This window comes from Danio aesculapii, chromosome 18, assembly GCF_903798145.1.
Source record: "Danio aesculapii chromosome 18, fDanAes4.1, whole genome shotgun sequence".
Lineage (NCBI taxonomy): Eukaryota > Metazoa > Chordata > Actinopteri > Cypriniformes > Danionidae > Danio > Danio aesculapii.
Window position 1 is genome coordinate 42,291,095 of NC_079452.1, and position 22,887 is coordinate 42,313,981.

At 35.2% G+C, this 22,887-nt stretch overlaps 1 protein-coding gene across 1 annotated transcript; it reads left to right on the plus strand.

Annotated features, from left to right (window-relative positions):
• Positions 1-3,118: 3,118 nt before the first annotated feature.
• On the plus strand, positions 3,119-22,193 carry LOC130245424 (vesicular glutamate transporter 3). Its single transcript, XM_056478103.1, has 12 exons — positions 3,119-3,579; positions 7,972-8,227; positions 9,736-9,854; positions 10,818-10,932; positions 11,375-11,462; positions 13,533-13,619; positions 16,035-16,177; positions 17,487-17,636; positions 17,746-17,878; positions 19,029-19,139; positions 19,573-19,700; positions 21,735-22,193. The coding sequence occupies exons 1-12, from the start codon at positions 3,482-3,484 to the stop codon at positions 22,077-22,079; spliced, it is 1,773 nt and encodes a 590-aa protein (XP_056334078.1). The 5' UTR covers positions 3,119-3,481; the 3' UTR covers positions 22,080-22,193.
• The last annotated feature ends 694 nt before the right edge of the window (positions 22,194-22,887 follow it).

The window sequence follows — 22,887 nt, forward strand, 5'->3', positions numbered from 1 at the left end:
ATCTGTTCTACTACTTTTGATGTTAAAATCTAAAATTATGCAGCTTAAGTGTGCTTTAATAAAAAATGTGGGCATCTGAAAACAATATATTGTCAGGGTAGTTCATATATGGTACAACAAAAATTTGCTGCCAGTGTTCCGTGTTTATGGGTACTGTAAAAATAAAAATGTAAGGTAAATTTAAAATGTGAAGACTTAACTGCTGTGCAAGGAAATTTAGTTTATGGGATAAAAATGACTGGTCTGACAGCTGCACACTGGCTCCTGTTAACCACTAGATGTCCCTATATTCTTTAAAAACAAAGTTCAAATGGACAAAGAAGATCATTAATTTTCCTTCAGCCTAGTCCCTTTATTGATCAGGGGTCAACATAGCGGAATGAACCGCCAACTTATCCAGAATATGTTTTACGCAGCGTATGCCCCTCTATGCTGCAACCCAGTACTGGGAAACACCTTACACACTCATTTACACACATACACTACAGTCAATTTTATTTATTCATTTTCTTTTCAGCTTAGTGCCTTTATTAATCAGGGGTCGCCACAGCGGAATGAGCCACCAACTTATCCAGCATATGTTTTACGCAGCGGATGCCCTCCCATCGGCCAATTTAGCTTATTCAGTTCACCTATACTGCATGTCTGGACCGGAGCACCAAGAGGAAACCCTTCACTAATACAGGGAGAACATGCAAACTCCATACAGAAATGCCAACTGACCAAGCCGGGTCTTGAACCAGCGACCTTCTTGCTGTGAGGCGATCACCAGTGCGCCACCATGTTACCCACAAGCAGATCATTCTGACATAACTGTATCCAAATATAAATAAATTACTTAGTAAATAATACTTTACTTCTGTAAAAGTGTATGGATCTTGATATTATTATCCATATCCATATATTTCTGCCAATAAAAAAAGACCAATCATAGGTGAGTATGTAAAAAAAAAATCAATGATAAATAAATGAAAATACATGCTGGAATAAAAACAGTGGAGCAATTTAAAAACTGTAATAAACAATTTTTCCTCTGCCAAATCAACATTACTGTGGCAGAACCAATAACAACAAAATAAAATAAAACAGAACCTGTTTAAATCTAAGTGCTCAGTTTCAAAAAATGTGATGAGTGAATTTGATAAACTACATTGACCGTAGTGTCTGAGTGTGTGAGTGAGAGTGTATGGGTGTTTCCCAGTGTATGGAATGCAGCTGGAAAGGCATATGTATAAAACATATGCTAGAGTAGTTGCCGGTTAATTCCACTGAGGCAACCCCTGATAAATCAGGGACTTAGTAGTAGTTAACACAACACTACAGCGTAGTTCGAGTTTTTTCAAAGTAGGGTCTGGGGACCCCCAGAGGGCCACTAGTAGGCGCCACCTGTCTGGTCCATGAAAATGATTAGAGAAAAGGCATTAAAAATGCAAACATTTATGTAACCCATTCATTCATCTTCTTTTCAGCTTAGTCCCTTTTATTAATCTGGGGTCGCCACAGCGGAATGAACCGCCAACTTATCCAGCACATGTTTTACACAGCGGATGCCTTTCCAGCTGCAACCCATCACTGGGAAACATCCATACACACTCATTCACACTCATACACTATGGACAATTTAGCCTACCCAATTCAACTGTACCGAATGTCTTTGGGGGAAAAACCGGAGCGCCCGGAGTAAACCCACGCGAACATGCAAACTCCACAGAGAAACCCCAACTGACCCAGCCGAGGCTCGAACCAGCGACCTTGTTGCTGTGAGGCGACAGCACTACCTACTGTGCCACTGCGTCGCCCTATGTAACTCATAAATAATGAAATAATAGATAATAATTTTAATAAGACAGCTATATTAACATAAAGAAACACCGGATTTATTTGTAGAACGATAACAATTATAAAATAATACAAAAATAAGAAACATTTAAATACAAAATGATAAAAATTTCAAAATGATTAAATAAACAATTTAATAAATATTAATTAATTTAATTCATTACATTCCATAAACTGTAAATAAAATGAAAAAAAAAAACAGTTTGACAATAACTGTATTTAACTTAACAGAAACTAAGTATAGGGTGACGTGGTGGTGCAGTGGGTAGCACGTTCGCCTCACAGCAAGAAAGTCACTGGTTCGAGCCTCGGTTGGATCAATTGGAGTTGGTTTCCTCCGGGTGCTCTGGTTTCACCCACAAGTCCAAAGACATGTGCTATAGGTGAATTGGGTAGGTTAAATTGTCCGTAGTGTATAAGTGTGTATGGATGTTTCCCAGTGATGGGTTGCGGCTGGAAGGGCATCCGCTGTGTAAAACATACGCTGGATAAGTTGGTGGTTTATTCCGCTGTGGCGACCCCAGATTAATAAAGGGACTACGCTGAAAAGAAAATGAAAGAAACTAAGTATTTTTCTTTTAAAATCATATTTTAATTACATTAAAAAATTCTGTATAAATAGCCTTTTGCATTTTAGGGGGGTGGTGATCCCTTGCATAAGAACAGTTGTATTTGGTGTTGAAATCAATTAACCCCTGGTGTTTATTCCTGCAGTCCAGCACTGCATAATCAAAACCACTTCATATTTATTTTCAAACACCTGTTATTGTATGGGAACACAGTAAATCCTCATTTCACACGGTCAATCCTGACTTCAGGCTTTAGTAGCCCATTAGTGAGGCAGATTTTCCTCAATGTAAACTGAAGAACTGAAGAACAAGCATCAGTGAAACACAGCCTGAGACTCTAGAGCAACACCACACAGACTACCAATGAATTTTTTACACCTCAATATCTGAATTTTTAAAAGCACGCTGCATTTTGATGATTATTGCACAAAAGAGGCTTTCGTAGGGAAAAAGGTGGCGTTCTCCAGCAACAGAATTACATTACAAATGCAGCTTTTCAACATCAGCTACAGCACATCAAACCCTCACATCAGTGTTTGGTTGTTGATGTTGATACGTTTGAACTGTGAACCTCTGGAACAGTTTTTTTGGGATACGGGTTAGACGGGGACTATAGAGGACGAGGTGTTTCATTACACCTGCTCATATCAAACAACCCCTCGCCTGCGATCCTTGACTTGCCTATCAATATTAAATGAGCTCTGCTAGAGTCACTCTTTTTGGCCAGCTTTCCTATGAGGGAGGGAAAAGTCAGGTGTTCTTCAGTCACTGTCCAACAAGGAGAACGACGGACTTTCCATTATTCATGCCTAACTTTTTGAGATGCTGATTCAGTGAACTCGGATTCCCAATTTGTGGCTCGTTTCTGGATGTTCTGCAGATCAAACCGAATGAAGGATCTTGGAGAGCAAAGTCCCTCCTCTTGTTTGTGTGTGTCGGTGTCTGAATTTCTCTCCTCCTCCTCCTCGATCCACTCAGTCCAGCGCAGGAGAGGATGCGCACCGGCGTTTAGTGGACGCCCGGCTCTGTTTTTCTGAGAGTGTTTGAGGGACAGACGTGAAAGGGAAGGAGAGATGCCGCTGGGGGGGTTTGCGGGTCTGAAGGAAAAGCTCAACCCGGGGAAGGAGGAGCTGAAGAATAATGTGGGCGACTCTCTGGGGAACCTGCAAAAGTAAGTGTGAAGCTGATTTGAGGCTATATGCGAAGATGATTGCTTGCGGTATGTGGTTTTGGTTCTCAAAGAAATAAAGAATCAATTAAGAAGAAAACTATAGAACATATTTGATGAAATTAGTTACTTGTTCTAAGACTTATGTGTATCTGTATATTAATAATAAATGTAATTATTAATAAAAAAAACTATCCAGTAGTGTTAAAAACATTAGCAATGCAAATAATTAAAGAGTTTAGATGTAAAAAAATTTCTGAAAAAATAGCTTCTTAGAGAATCTAGCAATAACACTGTCATCATGCAAAAACCATATACACACACACACACACACACACACGCGCGCACACACACACACACACACACACACACACACACACACACACACACACACACACACACACACACACACACACACACACACACACACACACACACACACACACAGTTGAAGTCAGAATTTCGGCTAGAATAAAAGTAGTTTTAAATTTTTTAATAACCATTTTAAGGTCAAAATTATTAGCCCCTTTAAGCTATATATTTTTTCGATATTGTATAATGATGGTTTGTTCTGTAGACTAACATGCCAAACTACCCTTACCTGCCTAGTTAACCTAATTAAGCCTTTAATTGTCACTTTAAGCTGTATAGAAGTGTCTTGAAAAATATCTAGTCAAATATTATTTACAGTCATCATGGCAAGGATAAAATAAATTAGTTATTAGAAATGAGTTATTAAAACTCTTATGCTTAGAAATGTCTTGAAAAAATCTCTCCTTTAAACAGAAATTAAGGAAAAAAATAAAGAGGGGGGCCAATAATTCAGATGGGCTAATAATTCTGACTTTAGCTGTATACTCTGAACTTTCAGCAGAAATAAGTTCTATTGCTTTCTAGGTGTATTCATTCATATTTAATATCGAGTGCATTTTAAGAGATTAAAAACTTGAGGACTCCACCTAGTGAGATATATGTGTCTTAAAAGTCTTGCGTATTAGACAGCTTAATATGTGAGATAATGTAAATAATTTCCTGTGTCTGCGTAATATTGTCAGGAAATCACTTAGAGCAGTGGGATAAGCATGTAAAATGACGCATAGTATATAAAATGGAATATATGTGAACATTTTTTGATTTAGTCTGTGGTGCACACTGAAAAATTTACAAGTCATGCAATATTTATCATAATTCCTGCTTTGATTTTTTTTGCTTTTAAAGTATGTTCAAATGGTACAGAACTTTTTCTTTTTATAGCACATTTTAATCATTAGAAGAGTATATCTGCTTCTCAAAAGCAAGGCCATTTCCAAAAAAGCAACACATATTATTAAAATATATTATATATTAATATCATTAATTATGTCTTAAGTGTAGTGGCTGTTTGCAACAGTTTGTAAAAATGCAATGACATGCTGTGACAGGATGAGCTTTTTTGTTTATTTTCTTTATTCTTGACTGGATCTTTATTTCATGTCCTATTACAGTGGATTTTTAATTGCAGGTTACAAATGTCTGGCCAGATCTTGCCATAGGTTTCATTTGACATTACTGTTATTATGTTATTAAATCTTATGGAAATTGTAAAGTTGAGATTAATATATAAAAAAGTATTTAAAAAGTTTGGAATTCATTGACACCAAAATCGAAAGAGTTTTCTGACTTAAATATGTGCATGTATTATTCACAATTGAAAAAAACAAAACAAAAAAACTTACAAGCAGGCCTTAAACTAGCTTATGTCCATTAACAATGCTTCACAAACATCATGGACAGGATCTGATGCCTCCTGATCCTCAATCCTGCAGTATTCAGCTTTTAGTGAGCTGCTTCCTCTGTGTGTGCAAGAACTCAGGTGTGCGTTTCAAAATGGACAGATGAAAGTAATTCATGTGAGGTGGAGGATGAGAGAAGTGATGAAGGTTCAGTAATGGAACAGGTGTGTGTGGTAAAAGGGAGGGAGAACCAAACGCAACCTGACCTTTTCGACGGCAAACTCTGGCAACCCCTGCTGGCCTTCTCCACCGAGAGGAGAATTCACTCTGTCCAGCAGTACATCACTCATAATCACAACACTGAGCTTAATCTACATAAGCAAAAATCTCTTCTTTTGCTTATTTACTGTCCACCTTTTTCAGTATGTGACTACTGTGTTTTGAATTTTGGGCTGCACTTCCAGTTTTCCCCCATTTAAAAGAACTTCAATAAATAATTTAGAATAATTAGATTGTCTGAGAAATTATCCATATGCATTCTGAAAACTGAGTGAGAGGTACATTTGACTTTGTGCTGTTTTATCTTTTTAACTCAAAACTTTTTTTGAGTTCATTGTTTTGTTCTGTATTCCTTCCAGTACAACATTATTTAAATTCTTTGCGTAATTAGTGCTGGGGATAGTTACTTTTGAAAGTAATGCCTTACAATATTGAGTTACTTCCTAAAAATGAACTAGGTACATTAAATTAAATTATTTTTTATGGCAAGTAATGCGATACGAGTTACTTTTGAGGTACTTTCTTTATTTTTGCTGAAACTTGATCTCTTTCAGAACTTGCAGTTTTTTTGTTCTTTTTTTTTTTTCAATTAACAATGCACTGTACAAGCTACACCTTCATTCGCACGTCATGATTTTGATATAGATATTAGATAACAATCATGCAGAAGTGCATAAACCTAACCCTGAGCTTAAACAACATAAATGGTAAATGTATCACTTAATTCTGATTGGCTGTTTGAAACATATAGTTGAAATCAGAATTATTCACCCCCCTTTGAATTTTTTTTCTTTTTAAAAATATTTCCCAAATTATTTTTAACAAAGCAAGGAAATTTTTACAGTATGTCTGATAATATTTTTTCTTCTGGACAAAGTCTTATTTGTTTTATTTTGGCTAGAATAAAAGTAGTTTTAAAATGTTTAAAAAACATTTTAAGGTCAAAATTATTAGCTCTATTAAGCTATTTATATTTTTGATAGTCTACAGAACAAACCATCATTATAAAATAACTTTCCTAATTACCCTATCCTGCCTAGTTAAACTAATTAACTTAGTTAAGCCTTTAAAATGTCACTTTAAGCTGTATAGAGGTGTCTTGAAAAATATCTAGTCAAATAGTATTTACTGTCATCATGGCAACGGTAAAATAAATCAGTTATTAGAAATGAGTTATTAAAACTATTATGTTTAGAAATGTGTTAAAAAAATCTCTCCATTAAACAGAAATTGGGAAGAAAAATAATGCTAATAATGAAGGAGGTTTAATAATTCTGACTTTAGTTGATCCAGGAACACGTCCTACTTGGTGAAATCAGGTTAGGGCCTTCATTTACCTTTAAAAAAAAAAATTATTTTAAGATTAATTTAGGATAATGCTACCTTCTGAGAATTTCCTGCCTCCAGAGCTATATATGCCGTATATACAGATTATTGAAAGTTTAAAGCAGAGATGCCCAAACTAGGACCAGCGGGTCAAAATTGGCCCATGCTAACCTTTCATTTGGCCCGCCACCCCATCTGAGAAGAGAGGGAGAATGATAGAAAAGGTTGGGGCAAATGCCTTTAACAGAGATCGTCAATTCTAGTTTAACATAACCTTTTGTTTGTTTGTTTAATGTTATGAATGAATCAGTTTTTTTAAATGTTCAAATGTAAATTCGGTTACTTGGACAATGCAAAAGACATTGGCATTGAACTCTTTTGTGTTCTAAATGGGATTATGTTTTTATTGTAAGAAGTTTATTGTAAAATGTAAAAAATATATAATTATTAATATGATTATATATAATTTTTAAAAAATATATTTTAAAATTAGGAATTTACCAAGGCAACTTTAATGTAATACAGTTTGGTATATTTACCTTCGGCCCACTAGCCTCAATCAAGTTTAGTTTTGGGCCCTTTATAAGAAAACATTTGGGCACCCCTGCTTTAAAGCAATGTTTTTGCTATTTTTGTTATTTTTGTATTAGTTACGTAAAATCACTGTCCATTGAGGCATTGCACTTTTCAGTTTCTTCAGTGCATTCAAAATAATAAATGAATTCTCTCATTACATTTTTAAAAAAGTAACTCAAAAATCATTAAATAATTTTTTAAGTAATGCGTTACTTTACTCATTACTTCAAAAAGTAATATTATTACGGAAATTGTGTTACTTGTAATGCATTACCGTCAATACGGTCTGTAAAATTGCTGTGGAATTGTCTTGTGTTTTTGGGGTTATTCATCGTCTACTGAAAGTTATTTGTAAATTCTAATACATTTTATTAAATATTAAAAGCTGAACTGTAAAGGAGTATAACGTCACCCACCGTACCACTTCACTGATTGTTAATATTAAGAGATGTAGGAAAAAGGTGGATATGTCCATTCTAAACTATTTCTTATGCAATGGTAGGAAGATTGATGGCTCAAATGTGACTGAAGAGGACAACATTGAGTTGACAGAAGATGGCCGGCCGGTGGCAGCCCCTAAACGAAGCCCACCCCTTTTGGACTGTGGGTGCTTTGGCCTTCCCAAACGGTACATCATCGCCATGCTCAGCGGACTGGGCTTTTGCATCTCGTTTGGCATTCGCTGTAACCTAGGTGTAGCCATTGTGGAAATGGTTAACAACAACACGGTCTACATCAACGGGACGGCCGTCATGCAGGTGAAACAAGGAATAAATAAACCAAAAAATATTAAAATTACATTTTCGTTCATCTCTCATGTTAAGTTAGACCCAAGGGATTCCAAACTGTGGTCCAAAAACATTAAAACGAAGTAAAGAAAAAGAAAATCATGTTTTTAAGACTCTCAAAATTGGAATGAATACTGAATGAATAACACTAAATGAGCAGATATCAGGGCGGCACAGGAGCTCATTGGTTAGCACTGTCGCCTCAGCAAAAAGGTTGCTGGTTTGAGTCCAGGCTGGGCAAGTTGGCATTTCTGTGTGGAGTTTGCATGTTCTCCCCGTGTTTGCATGGGTTTCCTCTGAGTACTCCGGTTTCCCCCACAGTCCAAAGACATGCGCTATAGGTGGATAGGATATACTTAATTGGCCATAGTGTATGTGTGATTGTATGGGTATTTCTCAGTACTGGGTTGCGGATGGAAGGGCATCTGCTGTGTAAAACATATGCCGGAATAGTTGGTGGTTTATTATGCTGTGGCAACCCCTGATAAATAAGGGACTAAGCCAAAGGAAAATGAATGAATGAGCAGATAAATAAATAAAAATATTAGTAATATGAATGAGTGAATAGTTCATTTTTTTGGAAAATAGTAATAAAATGTATATTTTTACTTTTATACTTTTGTCATTAATAATCATGTTTGTTTAGCGAATGTGTCTGTATCATTTACATATATAGTAAATTTCATCTGGATAACTTTTTAGATTTTTCCTGATTGAAATTAAACTTGTTCAACATTTTTCCCAAACAAATACACTTTAATTGACTATATGTACATGAGAATACAATGCAATGTTGTAATTTTATTTAGTTACAATTTAATTAATTTATTTATAATAAATATAATTTATAATAAGTTGGTCTCTTGTGATATCAGTTAGAATATTACTTTTATTTCCTTTATAGTAATAAAATTTATTAAAAGTCACTGTAAATACATTAAATCTCTATTTCCAATACATGCAGTTCTCTTTAAAATTTCTATTTAACAAAGAATGTAGAAAATACAATCTGATTGAAAATTAAAATGTTAAACTTTGATAATAAAAATAAATATTTTTTGGGCACCAAAATCTGTGTAATTTTGAAGCATTTGAATGCTAAAAAAACCATAAGCTTATAAAAGCATTTATACAGCAGTCAATTGTTGGAGTCCTTGGCTTAAAAAAGTTTGAGAACCCTTGGTCTAGACAGACAATTCATTTGACTTCAACAGCAATCAAGTTCACAGCATGATTATCTTCTCTTTTCTAGCTTGAATTCTTATCAATGAATTTTTTTGGTAGTTAGCAGCCACAATTTCCTGTAATTTCCTGTTATAAGAGATACTGAGAGGAAGACATGATTCATGCACACACATATTCACAAGGCCATATCAATATGTATATCCAGTAATGGCACAAATAGTGTATTTTTTCTATTCTTCTTTTTAATTGAATTACAAGCTAACATATTTTCTTCTAATGTCTGCATTGTTTAGCCAGCTCAGTTTAATTGGGATCCAGAAACAGTGGGATTAATACACGGCTCTTTTTTCTGGGGCTACATCGTCACTCAAATCCCTGGAGGCTTCATCTCTAATAAACTAGCGGCTAACAGGTGAGTTTTGTGAGCGCACAAGCACTGAAGCCAAGACTCTTGTTCCATAACATAACTCTCATATTACATTCAAAGGTGTTTTAAAATCCACACGAGTGCATTGGCCAGGGCTGCGAGGGTTAAATTTGTGCCGTGTGTTGATTAGAGGGGCGATAGCGGTCTTGTAATAAAGCCTCACAGGAAAAGAGGACACGTGGTTGACAGAGTTAATAATGAAAGATCCAGAAGTAGATCTCTCGCTGAAACACCAGCCACTGGAATATTACAAGTGTCACTTACTGTTTTGGAAAAAAAAGAGGCAGATGGATGGATTAAATGGAGATAAAGGACTACTGAATGAACTGAATGAAGAGATTTCACAAATATTTAAGGTAAAAAAAACATAAATTGGTTAATTCTGGGCAGCTGGAATAGGGTCTGCCTTATAAAACACATGCCAGAGTCATTCCGCGGTGGCAACCTCTGATAAATAAGGGACTAAGCTGAAAGATAGTGAGTTAGTGGCTTAGTTCTGTGCAGAAAAAAACTCTACAGAGTTAAGGTAGAAATAATACATTATAACTAAAATATTCATTATAAATGATGGATTCATTGATACTTCAAACAATTCATATTGTGTTGAATTATTTAAGTTCAGTGACACATCACATTTATTTGAATCTTCATTATAGTCCTTTTCATGTTACAAAAAGTGCTCTCTAGGGGTCACTAACTCATCACTTTTATATCATGTCAAGGAGAAAACACTTATTAATTCTATGTAACAAAATGTAATGTCTTTAAGAATTCCAGAACTTGTGTCACGGTTATTGAAATAATCAGAAAACATTATTATGGAGTGAGCCTGACTGCTTATTACTGAAATTACTTTCTTAATTTTAAATGATTTATGATGCCTGAAATGTTTTATAATCTGTCACTTTCATAATTGAAGTAACATGATCAAATGTCTCTGTATCTCAGGGTGTTTGGAGCAGCCATTTTCTTGACGTCAGTGCTAAACATGTTTATTCCATCAGCAGCCAGGGTTCACTATGGTTGTGTTATGTTTGTGCGAATCTTACAAGGACTTGTGGAGGTAAATGTTCATCGGTGATCTTGTCATGTTTTTTAAATACTAATATACAAGCGATCATATATATTAATATTGATTATAAATTGTTTACTATTGATGATGAGTACCGACACATACTTTTTTTTGTAAATGAATAATTTACTTACCCTCTTATAATTTTACACACCATTTCGCCCATTTCTTTCTTTTCTGCAACACAAAAGCAGAACAAAGATATTTCAATGAAATTTCATACTATTTCAAGCTCCAAAAAGTAACAATAAAAATAGCCATGCTTTATGTTCTCTGTCGTCTAAAGCCATTCGATAGCTTTAAAGTGTCGAAAGATTGAAATTTAAGTCATGATTCTTATGAAGGCATTATCTGGACAAACATTTCTAAATGAATTGTATATTTTGATTAAAATACATTAAGTATTAATACTAACAGTGCATTATGTTAACAGGGTGTCACATATCCAGCCTGCCATGGCATGTGGAGTAAATGGGCTCCTCCGCTTGAAAGAAGTCGTCTGGCTACTACCTCGTTCTGTGGTAAGTTTGACATGGCGTATTTTATTTCAAAATTACTCTTATTATGAGAGAAATTCAGATAAAACGCTTCAGCTTTTACTTTAAAAATGTTTATGTCACTATCCACTTTCAAACGATGCAGAAGCTAATGGTTATTAGCCTACGTGAACTAAAATATGCATAACGTTACTTCACCGACCAACTGTGGCGGTTTTTGTTTGAGAATGAATCAGTGTTTGAAGGAGTTGTGTGAGTAAACGATTCAAAGAGTCATTCACATACTGAACTTAAATGACATTTTAAAAAATTACATTTCTACTATTTTAGCAGTTCTAAATATGAATCTGGATAGCATGTATATATGAATGAATTTAAAAAAATCGAATTTTATTAAATGAACAAATTGAAAAGTATTTTTTTCAGCATTTTTTTGCCTTGATGATGCAACTTGCAAAAAAGCTTATCACAGAAAGTGTTTAAAAACACATAGATTTTTTTGTTCACCAGTTTTTGGACTAAAAAAGATCAGTCAGTTATGAATCACGTGTTGTTAAGAATCACTTAGCCTAAACGGTTCATTCAATATTTTAAATTCAAAATGGCGGAAAATCCTGTAGCTGATCTCGCAGTATATCTGCTGGTTGTTTTACATATCTAAACCATGTGTAAATAGATATATCTTACATCTAAGGTCTTTCAGCATACAAAACGAAACAGAGGAATGTATTATTTATCTGTGAAAAGTTTTTTGATTTGTCATGTATTTTAACATTTTGACAACTGTATATGAAATGGAGTAAACAAGACATCCGTTGCGTTCAAATGTGCCTTCTTCTTTCAACAGCATCTGGATGCAGCATTTATGATGCAAGCTAAGATTGCATTTCTCAGAGATACAATCTGACTGCACACTCGTGCAGATGCAAGCTGAGGTGCATTCGATGCTTTTTAATGCGTTCACCTTACCACACCCCTAAGCCTACCCCTCACAGTTACGTCACAAGCTCCATTGAGTTTGATCTCATCTTGAGATCAGGCTGCATCCAGATACTATTGGACACAATGCACTCAATGGAGCTAGTGATGTCACTGTGAGGGATAGGGTTAGGGGTGGGGTTAGGTGAGCCCATTAAAAAGCATTGCCTGCAGCTCAGATTGCATCTGCACCAGGTCTGCATCCAGACCCCTCTCTCTTTTTTTTTTAATTTACCAGAGAATGTCATGTAAAAAAGTACCTGAATTGTGTATTATTTCTGCTGAGATGTGCATCTAATGGATTTTACAGTTTCACTGATTTTAAATGAAAGTGAACAAATCTTTTTTTTTTTTTTTTTATAACAAAGTGTACATTAAGTGTACATTCATGCACATTAACCACTTTTACCAAACACTGAAAATCTATAATGCTCATTGCCCTTCAAATGCATTAAAACAGCCCTCTCCTAAAATAAAACATGTGCTGTGACAACCTGTGCTTCACACCGCTCTGAACATGACCACTAACCGAAGATGGTCTCAACACAGCTTCAGGTTCTCTCTGTAAAAGAGGCTTTATTCTGTTGACATAAATGAAACAGCACCCTCTTCTATGTTCAAAAGCTCATTCGAGAATTCTACGGCAAACAGGAAGGTTTACAAGTGCACCCAGCGGTAAAATATACATTAAGACACCTTTTCATTAAAATCCCATTTCCTGTAGCTGCCAGCCTGTCCTTTAGGCAGAAGCACATGTTGAGGTGAGGTCTTAGGAATCTGCACATGTCTTCTGGCATTTGTTGCTTTAAAATCTTTATAGTTTGACAACTTTGAGTAGATAACTAAAAATACTTCATCACTGGGTGCACAATTCTCCTAAAATATTAGAATTTCAAACTAAACGTAGAGGTTACAATTAAAAAATCTTCTCTCTGAAAGCTGAACTAACTAATTATGTGAGTTTGGCACTGCCAGTTATGAGGCAACCCCCGCAATGGCTTCAAATTATTGAACTGTCATGCGAGGAGAATATTACAGGTTGATTAATGCGCTCCTTCTTAATTTAACTTTCTTAATTATGCCTGTGTGTGTGTGTTTGTGTGTTCGGGTTGACAGGATCTTATGCAGGAGCTGTGATAGCCATGCCACTGGCTGGAATATTAGTGCAGTATGTGGGCTGGCCCTCTGTCTTCTATATATATGGTGAGTTAATCTTTTGGTTAGAAAAACTAACTTTATTTATATTTCTACTAGGGTAACACAGTGGCTCAGTGGTTAGCACTGTGACCTAACAGCAAGATGGTTTAGGCCCCAGCTGAACCAGTTGGCATTTCTGTGTGGAAATTGCATGTTTTCCCGATGTTCGTGTGGGTTTCCTCCAGGTCTGTTCCAAATACATATAGGTGAATTAAATAAACTAAATTGGCCTTAGTGTATGTGTGTGCATGTGAGAGTGTATGGGTGTTTCCTAGTACTGGGTTGCAGCTGGAAGGGCATTCGCTGTATAAAACGTATGCTGGATAAATTGGTGGTTCATTCTGCTGTGGTGACCCCTGATGAATAAAGGGACTATTAATAAAGCCGAAGGAAAATGAATTAATGAATGTTTCTACTTATTATATTAAAAAAAGGAGAGAGACAGAGTAATTAGCTTCAGATTTTTTCTTAGCGAGTTATATATCTGTTCATTCCAAATAATTTTACTTTTATTCTCTAGTGTACTAAACTATAACTCATTATAAATGAGCCAGAAGAAATGGAAATAATTTACATTCTTATTGTTTGCCAGTTAATCAATTTGAAATGAATTAAACTCACCTGGAGTGCGTTTCCCAAACAATTACGTAACGCGCGACTGAACTATCATAGTACGATGCATCGTTTGGTAAAAGAACGATGTAGTGATCAGTGTTTCCCAAAACCGTAGTTGCTTTGTCGCAGATCCATCGTTTGAACTACGTTAGTTTTAACATAAAACACCCATAATGATGCTCTAAACGGGGTGGTAACAACTTCTTTAGAGAAGAACCCTATAATTTTTTGAGCAAATTATATTGTTTTACACGCACACGCACACGCATTTAAAAAAAAAAATCCAATATTAGTTTTGGTTACAACATGCACTCGTTTTCCATATTAATTGAAATATATGTAATCGCCACATATAGAGCCCATGTTTCCTCTACAAAAATTATTGAAAACATTACATATTCTATTCTAAAACATAACATCACTTACAAAAGCTAACACGTATTCTAATCTCATATATAAATCATATAAATAAAAGAATAATGAGGCTATTTATTAAGAAATTAAATGTAATATTTATTAGGAAATGAAAAAAAATCCTACTTTAATGATAAAAATAATAATAATGAGGATGATGATGATGATGATGATTATTAAGTAGGATATTGTTTATATATTTTATTTATTTTTTGAAAATTCTACTTTCACAATTTGACACTTGTAAACCACTGCAGAAATGTTCTAACCAACAGGCCCATGTCATATACAGTACAGATGCTTAATAAATACCCTACTATAAATTTAAATGAATAACGTAGCCTATGTTTTTTTGTTTACACAAGCTTTGGAGACGTAACAAATTCTGCTTTTTAATAAAAGGTCACCTATAGCTTCATGAGCCACAACGGCTATGTTCAAAAGGACATCAATGTTTTCAAAGTGTACTGCGAAGGGAGCACAACTTTAAACATGAAGATCGCTAAAACTGAACTGTAAAAATACTCTGAAAGCAAATTACACCAAAGAGAGATGACTTTAATGCTTTTTAAAAAAAATCATTCCAAGTTTAAATGTTGGAACACTCTAAACGAATAGGGCATAGGGGGGATAACCGGACAGTAGAACACAGCCAGGAACTATGTTTCCAACTACAGCTCCAAAGGTGTAGTTGCAAGTGTTTGTGTAGTTTGCGATGCAGTTTGCGAATGTTCTTTGGAACAACAGTTTTGGGAAACGCCAAATCAATAAACTATGTTTGTAACGACAGACCTTGCGACTTTAGTTGGCTAATTATGGTTTTCGGAAACGCACCCCTAAACAGCTAAATGGAACTGAATTGAATGAAATGTAATAGTATGCAATGTTTCCCAGTACTGAATTGCAGCTGAAGAATAATCTGCTATGTAAAACATATGCTGGATAAGTTGGCGATTCATTCCACTGTGGCGACCCCTGATGAATAAAGGGACTAAGCCAGAGGAAAATAAATGAATGAATTAATAAAATGCAATAGCATAATATAAATAAGGAGGACAATAAGTCTTTTTGGACAGTACAGTTTGGACAAAATCATAGACCTATAGAATCTCATGGCAGCTGGTGCTTAACAAGTAACTATGTTTTGGTAAATGAGTAGCTAGTTTGTATACATTTTTACAATTTCATTCAAACATTTTAGTCAGCCTTGTGCCCCAATGATGTTGTATTTATATACCTTCATGCTTACATTTTCTCCCTTAAAATTGTGTGCTTATCATATAAAAATAACACTATATAAATTGGTTGGTTTTTCATGTGAGATCATGTTTATGTGAAAACGTGACACTTGTAACAATTATCAGTCATCTGTGCTTCTGTTTTAACATCCAGGTGTGTTTGGCATTATATGGTATATTTTCTGGATCCTGCTTGCTTATAACAGCCCAGCGGTACATCCTACCATCAGTGAGGAGGAACGAAATTACATAGAGACCTCTATTGGGGAAGGGGCCAATTTAATGAGTTCAACAGAGGTATGTGGTGGTGTATATATATACACACACTCACAGTCACAGACCACTGTTAGTTAGCTACAACTTGCTGGTTCCAGGTTGGATCCCTATTTCCTTCAGAACTGCATCAATATGATCTGACAAATTTCTTGGTTTCACACTAATGATTTGAATCTCATGTGGTCATTTGAGTATAGTGAACTCTCTGACATTTTCCAGAAACCAGTTTGAGATGATTTGAGTTTCACGATTAGATGCTTTATCCTGCTGGAAGTCCTAGATAGTACTAGTGAGATTGAATGTGGTGTATACATAGTTTTCAGCTGGTACAAATTGGCCCATAGTGTGCCAAGAAAATCTCCCCATACACAATTAAAGCAGCAGCACTCTAAAACATTGAAAAAAGCAGATTGTATTCATGTTTTCATGTTGTTTATGCCAAATTCTACAGCTACAATCCAAATGTTGCAGCAGAAATCCAAACTGGCAACCCTTTTCTAGTCTTCTATTGTGTAGCCTAAGTTTCCTGCTCTGCGGCATGATTGACTGATAAGACATTTGCATTAACGAGTAGTTGAGCAAGAGTATCTAATAAAGTGGCCAGTGTTGGTATATATATAGCATATAAGCCTGTATTTAACTTAGTGTTTAAGTATGGTAAAGAGTTCACCCAAAACAGAATATTCTTTTATCATTTACTCACCTTTCATTGTTCCAAAACCTGAGTTTTTTTGTACTGTTGAACTCAAAAGATGATATTTTGAAGAAAGCTGTAATCATTGTGTTTTTCCTTCTATGGATATCAATAATTACCAGTTTCTAGCTTTTTTTCAAAATATCATCTTTTGTGTTCAACAGAAAAAGAAACTTTTAAAGGTTTGAAACCACTTGAGAGAGTTAATGATGAGGAAATTGTCACTTTTGGGTGAACTATCCCTTTAAGGTATATTGACCTTATTCTGCAATGCAGAAGTGCGCTTGTTTTTGCGATTGTTTTTGTTGTAGAATATCTAATTGAGTTGCCTATGAGAGAAATGACTAGGAATAATGAACAACAGAAAATGGTCACTTCTCACTTTATCTACTTGCTCTACAAACAAGTGTGTTCATGACTATACATAAAAATAAGATTAATATAAGAAGAAAATATCAGTTTGCAACATCACGCAAAATATCAAGCTGTTTTAACCACTAAATCAATGTAAATGAATAAGACAGGAAATTTCACGCCACTAAGGTTTCAATGGCTGATCCCGCTCATACATGAAGAAAATAAGGTCAATAAAGGAGGTTTACTCGTATATAATCACTTATATTTTTTCCTCTCCAGAAATTTAAAACTCCCTGGCGTGAATTCTTCACTTCTATGCCCGTCTATGCCATCATTGTAGCAAACTTCTGCCGAAGCTGGACCTTTTACCTCCTGCTCATTAGTCAACCAGCTTACTTTGAAGAGGTCTTCGGCTTCCCCATCAGCAAGGTGGATTGTTCTGTGATTTAGAATTCACAGTCCTCTGTGATTTAAACTTGCTCTTAAATGCAGTACAACTCACTCTATGCTAAATCTAAATGAAGTTCTGCTGTTTCAGGTGGGAATTTTGTCAGCGGTGCCGCACATGGTGATGACCATCATTGTGCCAATAGGAGGCCAGCTGGCTGACTTCCTGAGGAGTCGGAAAATCCTCTCTACTACAACTGTGAGGAAAATCATGAACTGCGGAGGTATGCAGAGTTCTCCAGGCAGACCGACCTCAAACTCATGCCATTGGTTGAGAATTTAACCAACGGCCGATGCAAATGCTGATGTACGTTAAATTGGAATAGAAAAAAATAATTAGGGGGCATTTGCAAAACTAAAAATGCTAAACATTCTTTGTTTTGGTCATTAATTTACACAACATTTTGGGGGCCTGAAAACAAAAATGCTGAAAATTTATTTCTCACTTCTAAACAATGTGAGAAATAATTTTAAACTCAAACTAGGTTAAAATTTGAAGAAATTTTTATAAAAAAAAATTTAACTAGCTGGTGATGTGCCAATATTTTACCCAAATTTGGATTGAAACATCCAAGCATTTTTTAAAGAGTACAAAAATCTGTAAAAACAGTGATATCAGGTAAATGCACTGTTTAATATGTGCATCTGTGAGTACCTGAAAACCAAAACAACATTGGCTTACTACAAGATTATCAGAATCTCAACGATTGCAGATTTCAACAATGTTGTCAAAATGGCAAACTTTTTTCCTGTATGAAAATTAACCATGGTTATATTGTAGTTAAAGTGTGTAGCAACCATGCTATCTTTTGACGCACTGATGAACCTTTATATGACCACAGTTTTGGGAAAAATAAAATTAAACTATAGTTAATGTAGCAAAACCATGCTAAATTTATGGTTACCATGTTTTAACTACAACAATCATGTTTTTTGTTTTGTTTAATTTGCAGTTAGACTGTGGTTCAGTTTCTTAAGGAAGAAAACTTTTTCTTTTGTAAACACACCATAAAAACACAGACATTTATACAATGCTCACTGTTAGTTCCTAAATACTTTTTTAAAAGGTTACACTTAAAACTTGTCTTGTGAAAATTCATGCAACACCAAAAAATTTACATAAATAAAATTAGTAAGCCATAGTTTAATGGTTCTCTATCTAGCACATTTACAGTAAAAAATGAAACTGAATTGGAGTAAAAAATCCTTCTGTGTTCACTGACTTTAAGAGGCCATTCACACAGAATGATTAAAAACATGTAAAGCTTGCAGGGCAGTGAAAAGGGCTGAACACAAGGTCTAGAGAGGTATTTTATACTTGTTTAAACATTTTAAACACATGCATGAGATGCCTGATCCTACCATTGTCCTCAGGCTTTGGAATGGAGGCCACGTTGCTGTTGGTGGTAGGCTTTTCACACACTCGTGCAGTGGCCATCTCTTTCCTCATCCTGGCAGTGGGCTTCAGTGGATTTGCCATATCAGGTGACACATGAGACAGGAGTCAGTCACATTATCCTTTATGCTGTTTCGCTGTGATTGACTCAAACCTTTTCTTAGAAATAGGATAAAATAAAGGTATTTGCATTCATACTTCATGGCCAGCTTTAATTATGTGCATTTTTTTAAAAACGGTATAAAATACATGCAATTCCTTAGTCTGAAATCCATGACAAGCTACAATGTGCAATATTAAATATTTTAGATGGGACGTTGGGACTTGTGGTGCTGCGCATCGATGAATTTGCTTTTCAGTGTTTGGACTTTCGTCAGTGAAAATTAAACCACACTGAACTGAACAAAATTGAATTTTAACTCTGGACTGACACAATCTACACTGTAAAAGTGCTATAGAATTAAGATGAATTGAATTGAATATTTTGAAAAAAATGTGAAATGTAACTGTTTTTCAATGCAGGATTCAACGTAAACCATCTGGATATAGCTCCTCGCTATGCCAGTATTCTTATGGGCATCTCTAATGGAGTGGGCACCCTCTCTGGCATGGTTTGCCCCCTCATCGTTGGTGCACTGACCAAACATAAGGTATATCACTTTATCAGACAGAAAACCACACTAGCTGCCATACTAGCACATGCAATAGCTTCCTTCTTGTCATTTCACTTCTATAGGTAATGGTATTTTTAGAGGACTGGTTATTCAAATAAATAACATAAAATGTATTAATATCCTTATTAATATCCTCAGTTACTCTACAGTATAGGTTTACAATATGTTTTAAGGCAAGACTCTGTAGGTGAGTAGGATACAAATCAACTAGCCATACTTTTTCAGTTAGTTTATTACAATAATAATTGTGAAAATAATCTATTTGATATATAGTTTATGTATTAATTTGTATACATTTCTACTAAAAAACATATAAACATTTAAAAATTAAAGTCAGGTTAAAAAAGTTTTTTTTTTTACATTAAAGTCAAATATTTTTACAGAGGTTTTTTTTTTTATCTCTACATAATTCGGCTAATACTGTGAACAGACAGAAAAAAAATCATTATTTTTGTTAAAATAAAATGTTGCGTGTATATATATATATATATACCAACATATATAGCCAACTTGCCTAGTATGCATAATACACAACCTGACAAAAGTCCAGTCATCGATCCCAGTTGTAAGAGCAACAAATAATAACTTGACTTCTGGTTGATCATTTGGACAAGTTGAAGAAGGTAGATCTTTCTGAATCATCTGTTGGACTGCATCTCAGTCATCACAAATACTGCAGAAGACCTATTGGAACCCGCATGAACCCAAGATTCTCACAGAAATCAGTCAAGTTTGGTGAAGGAAAAATCTTGTTTGGGGTTACATTTAGTATGGGGCGTGCGAGAGATCGGCAGACTGAATGGCAACATCAACAGCCTGAGGTATCAAGACATTTGTGCTACCCATTATATTACAAACTACAGGAGAGGGCAAATTCCTCACAGGATAGCACATACTTCAGCCTCCACATCAAAGTTCCTAAAAGAAAAGAAGGCCAAGGTGCTCCAGGATTGTCCAGCCCAGTCACCAGTAATTAACATTATTAAGCATGTCTGGGGTAAGATGAAGGAGGAGGCATTGAAGATGAATCCAAACAATCTTAATGAAGAATGAAGATTAAGATGAAGAATCATCAAAGTTTTTTGAGTTATTGCAGAGATGTATGAATGCAGTCGTCCAAGCTCATGGGAGTCATACACAATATTAATTCTTTTTCTGCTGCAGCATGACTTTATATTCTATAGTGTACATTATTTCTGTTAAATGACAAGATGTTTGTCTAAGCAAAGTCAGACCTTACTGTCCTAATTAAATAATTAAAAATCAAGGCATGATCATATTTTATTTTGGTAAAATAAGCATAATCTAGTGTCCTATGCCTTTCATATAAGCCACTTCTGATACAAAATGATCAACTAGAAGTTTTTATTTGTTGTTCTTAAAACTTAGATGTGTACAAGTGAAAACATTAGTGTACAATGTTTACAGAATTAGTCAAAACAGGAATTTTTTTTACAATGTTGTCATATGGATGCAAATGTTTTCAAAGAAGTAAATTTCTGTCATGCCCAAATTAACCCTAAATTAACCCTTTGCGCCCTGTTGTCATGGGTCGTTTGTGTTAATGCTAATCCATTGATTTTGAATGGAGTGACGTCAAGCGCTGTCAAACTGAATTGTGAGTTTGTCGAGTTGCGTTGCCTCCATTAATAGCTGCAAAAGTTGAAAAACATTCAACTTCTCAAGCATTGGATGCCTCATCCAATCAGATTGCTTTATGCAAATACCAATGCAAATGCTAGCCAATGACATTTGCGCAACGCCAGGGATTAGCGGTATGTCAAAATGGAGAAAAAGCTTAATATCACAGCTGAATCTAAATCAGTGATCTAAGCTAAGCTATGCTAAAAGAGCTTGTGCCAGATAAGAGATTGACTGAATAGATTCAAAAATGGTAAAATTCAACAGTTTAACTCTAGGTAAATGGTAAAATGAGAAAAAAGTGGTCCTTTAATCAGTGACTTCTGTTCTCAAATTTTGACCTCCACTATACATTTCTGTTCTCAACAGACTCGCCTGGAGTGGCAGCATGTCTTTGTGATCGCCTCCATGGTGCATTACACTGGCGTCATTTTCTACGCCATCTTTGCGTCTGGAGAGAAGCAGGACTGGGCTGATCCCGAGAATACAAGTGACGAGAAGTGCGGCATCATTGGTGAAGATGAGCTGGCAGATGAAACTGAACCCAGCAGCGACAGCGGATTGGCAACCAGACAGAAGACCTATGGAACCACAGACAACTCATCAGGCCGCAAACAAGGCTGGAAGAAGAAGAGAGGGGTGACCATGCAGGCCGAAGATGATCACGAATCAAATCATTATGAAAATGGGGAATATCAGACCCAGTATCAATGACTTTTTAACATCAGACCCCAGAGACTGTGCAATGAGATGTAGGAGCATTTATTTGAGTAACTGCAGAAATAATCCAAACCTGGGACTAAAATATATTGACTGATATTCAACACACAAGCGTATATTCAGTTGAAGAATGTTTTGGATGGCATTTTATGATTTGACATGAAGGAATATGAGAATGATCTGTGAGTAGATAATCTGACATTATGAAGACACGCTGAAGGAAGTAATAAGCTGCTGTTTTTTTTATGTAAGTCTATTTTACTCATCAAGGATGCATTAAATGGATCAAAACAGTGACAGTTTAGGCATTTATGTTACAGAAGCATAAAAATGATGTACCTTTGGCATTTCTGTCCATAAAATGATCCTGAATTTTATTAATCATTGTATCTCAGACTATTTATTCTGGCATATTAGGATCATGATCATGATGTGACAGTAAACATCAGCTTTGCCATCACACAATAAATTCCATTTTAAAATGGTGAAATAGAAACTGCTAAATGGAATATTCACAACATTACTGTATTTTGATCAAATAAATGCGCCCTTGGTGAACATTAGAGACTTGCAAAACAGTTAAAAATGATATATATTAGATCCCTGGCTTTTCAATAGCATTGCTTGTACATTCCAAAAAGATTTTAAAACAGTATAAGACCTAATAATAAGACACAAAAATGTCTGAATGCATTAATAAACATCAAACCATATGGCATCTTTTAACAAAATTTAAAAAACGATTGGCTTTTGTTTTCGGCTGAAAGTGAAAAATGCCTGAAAATAAGCCACTGACAAGACA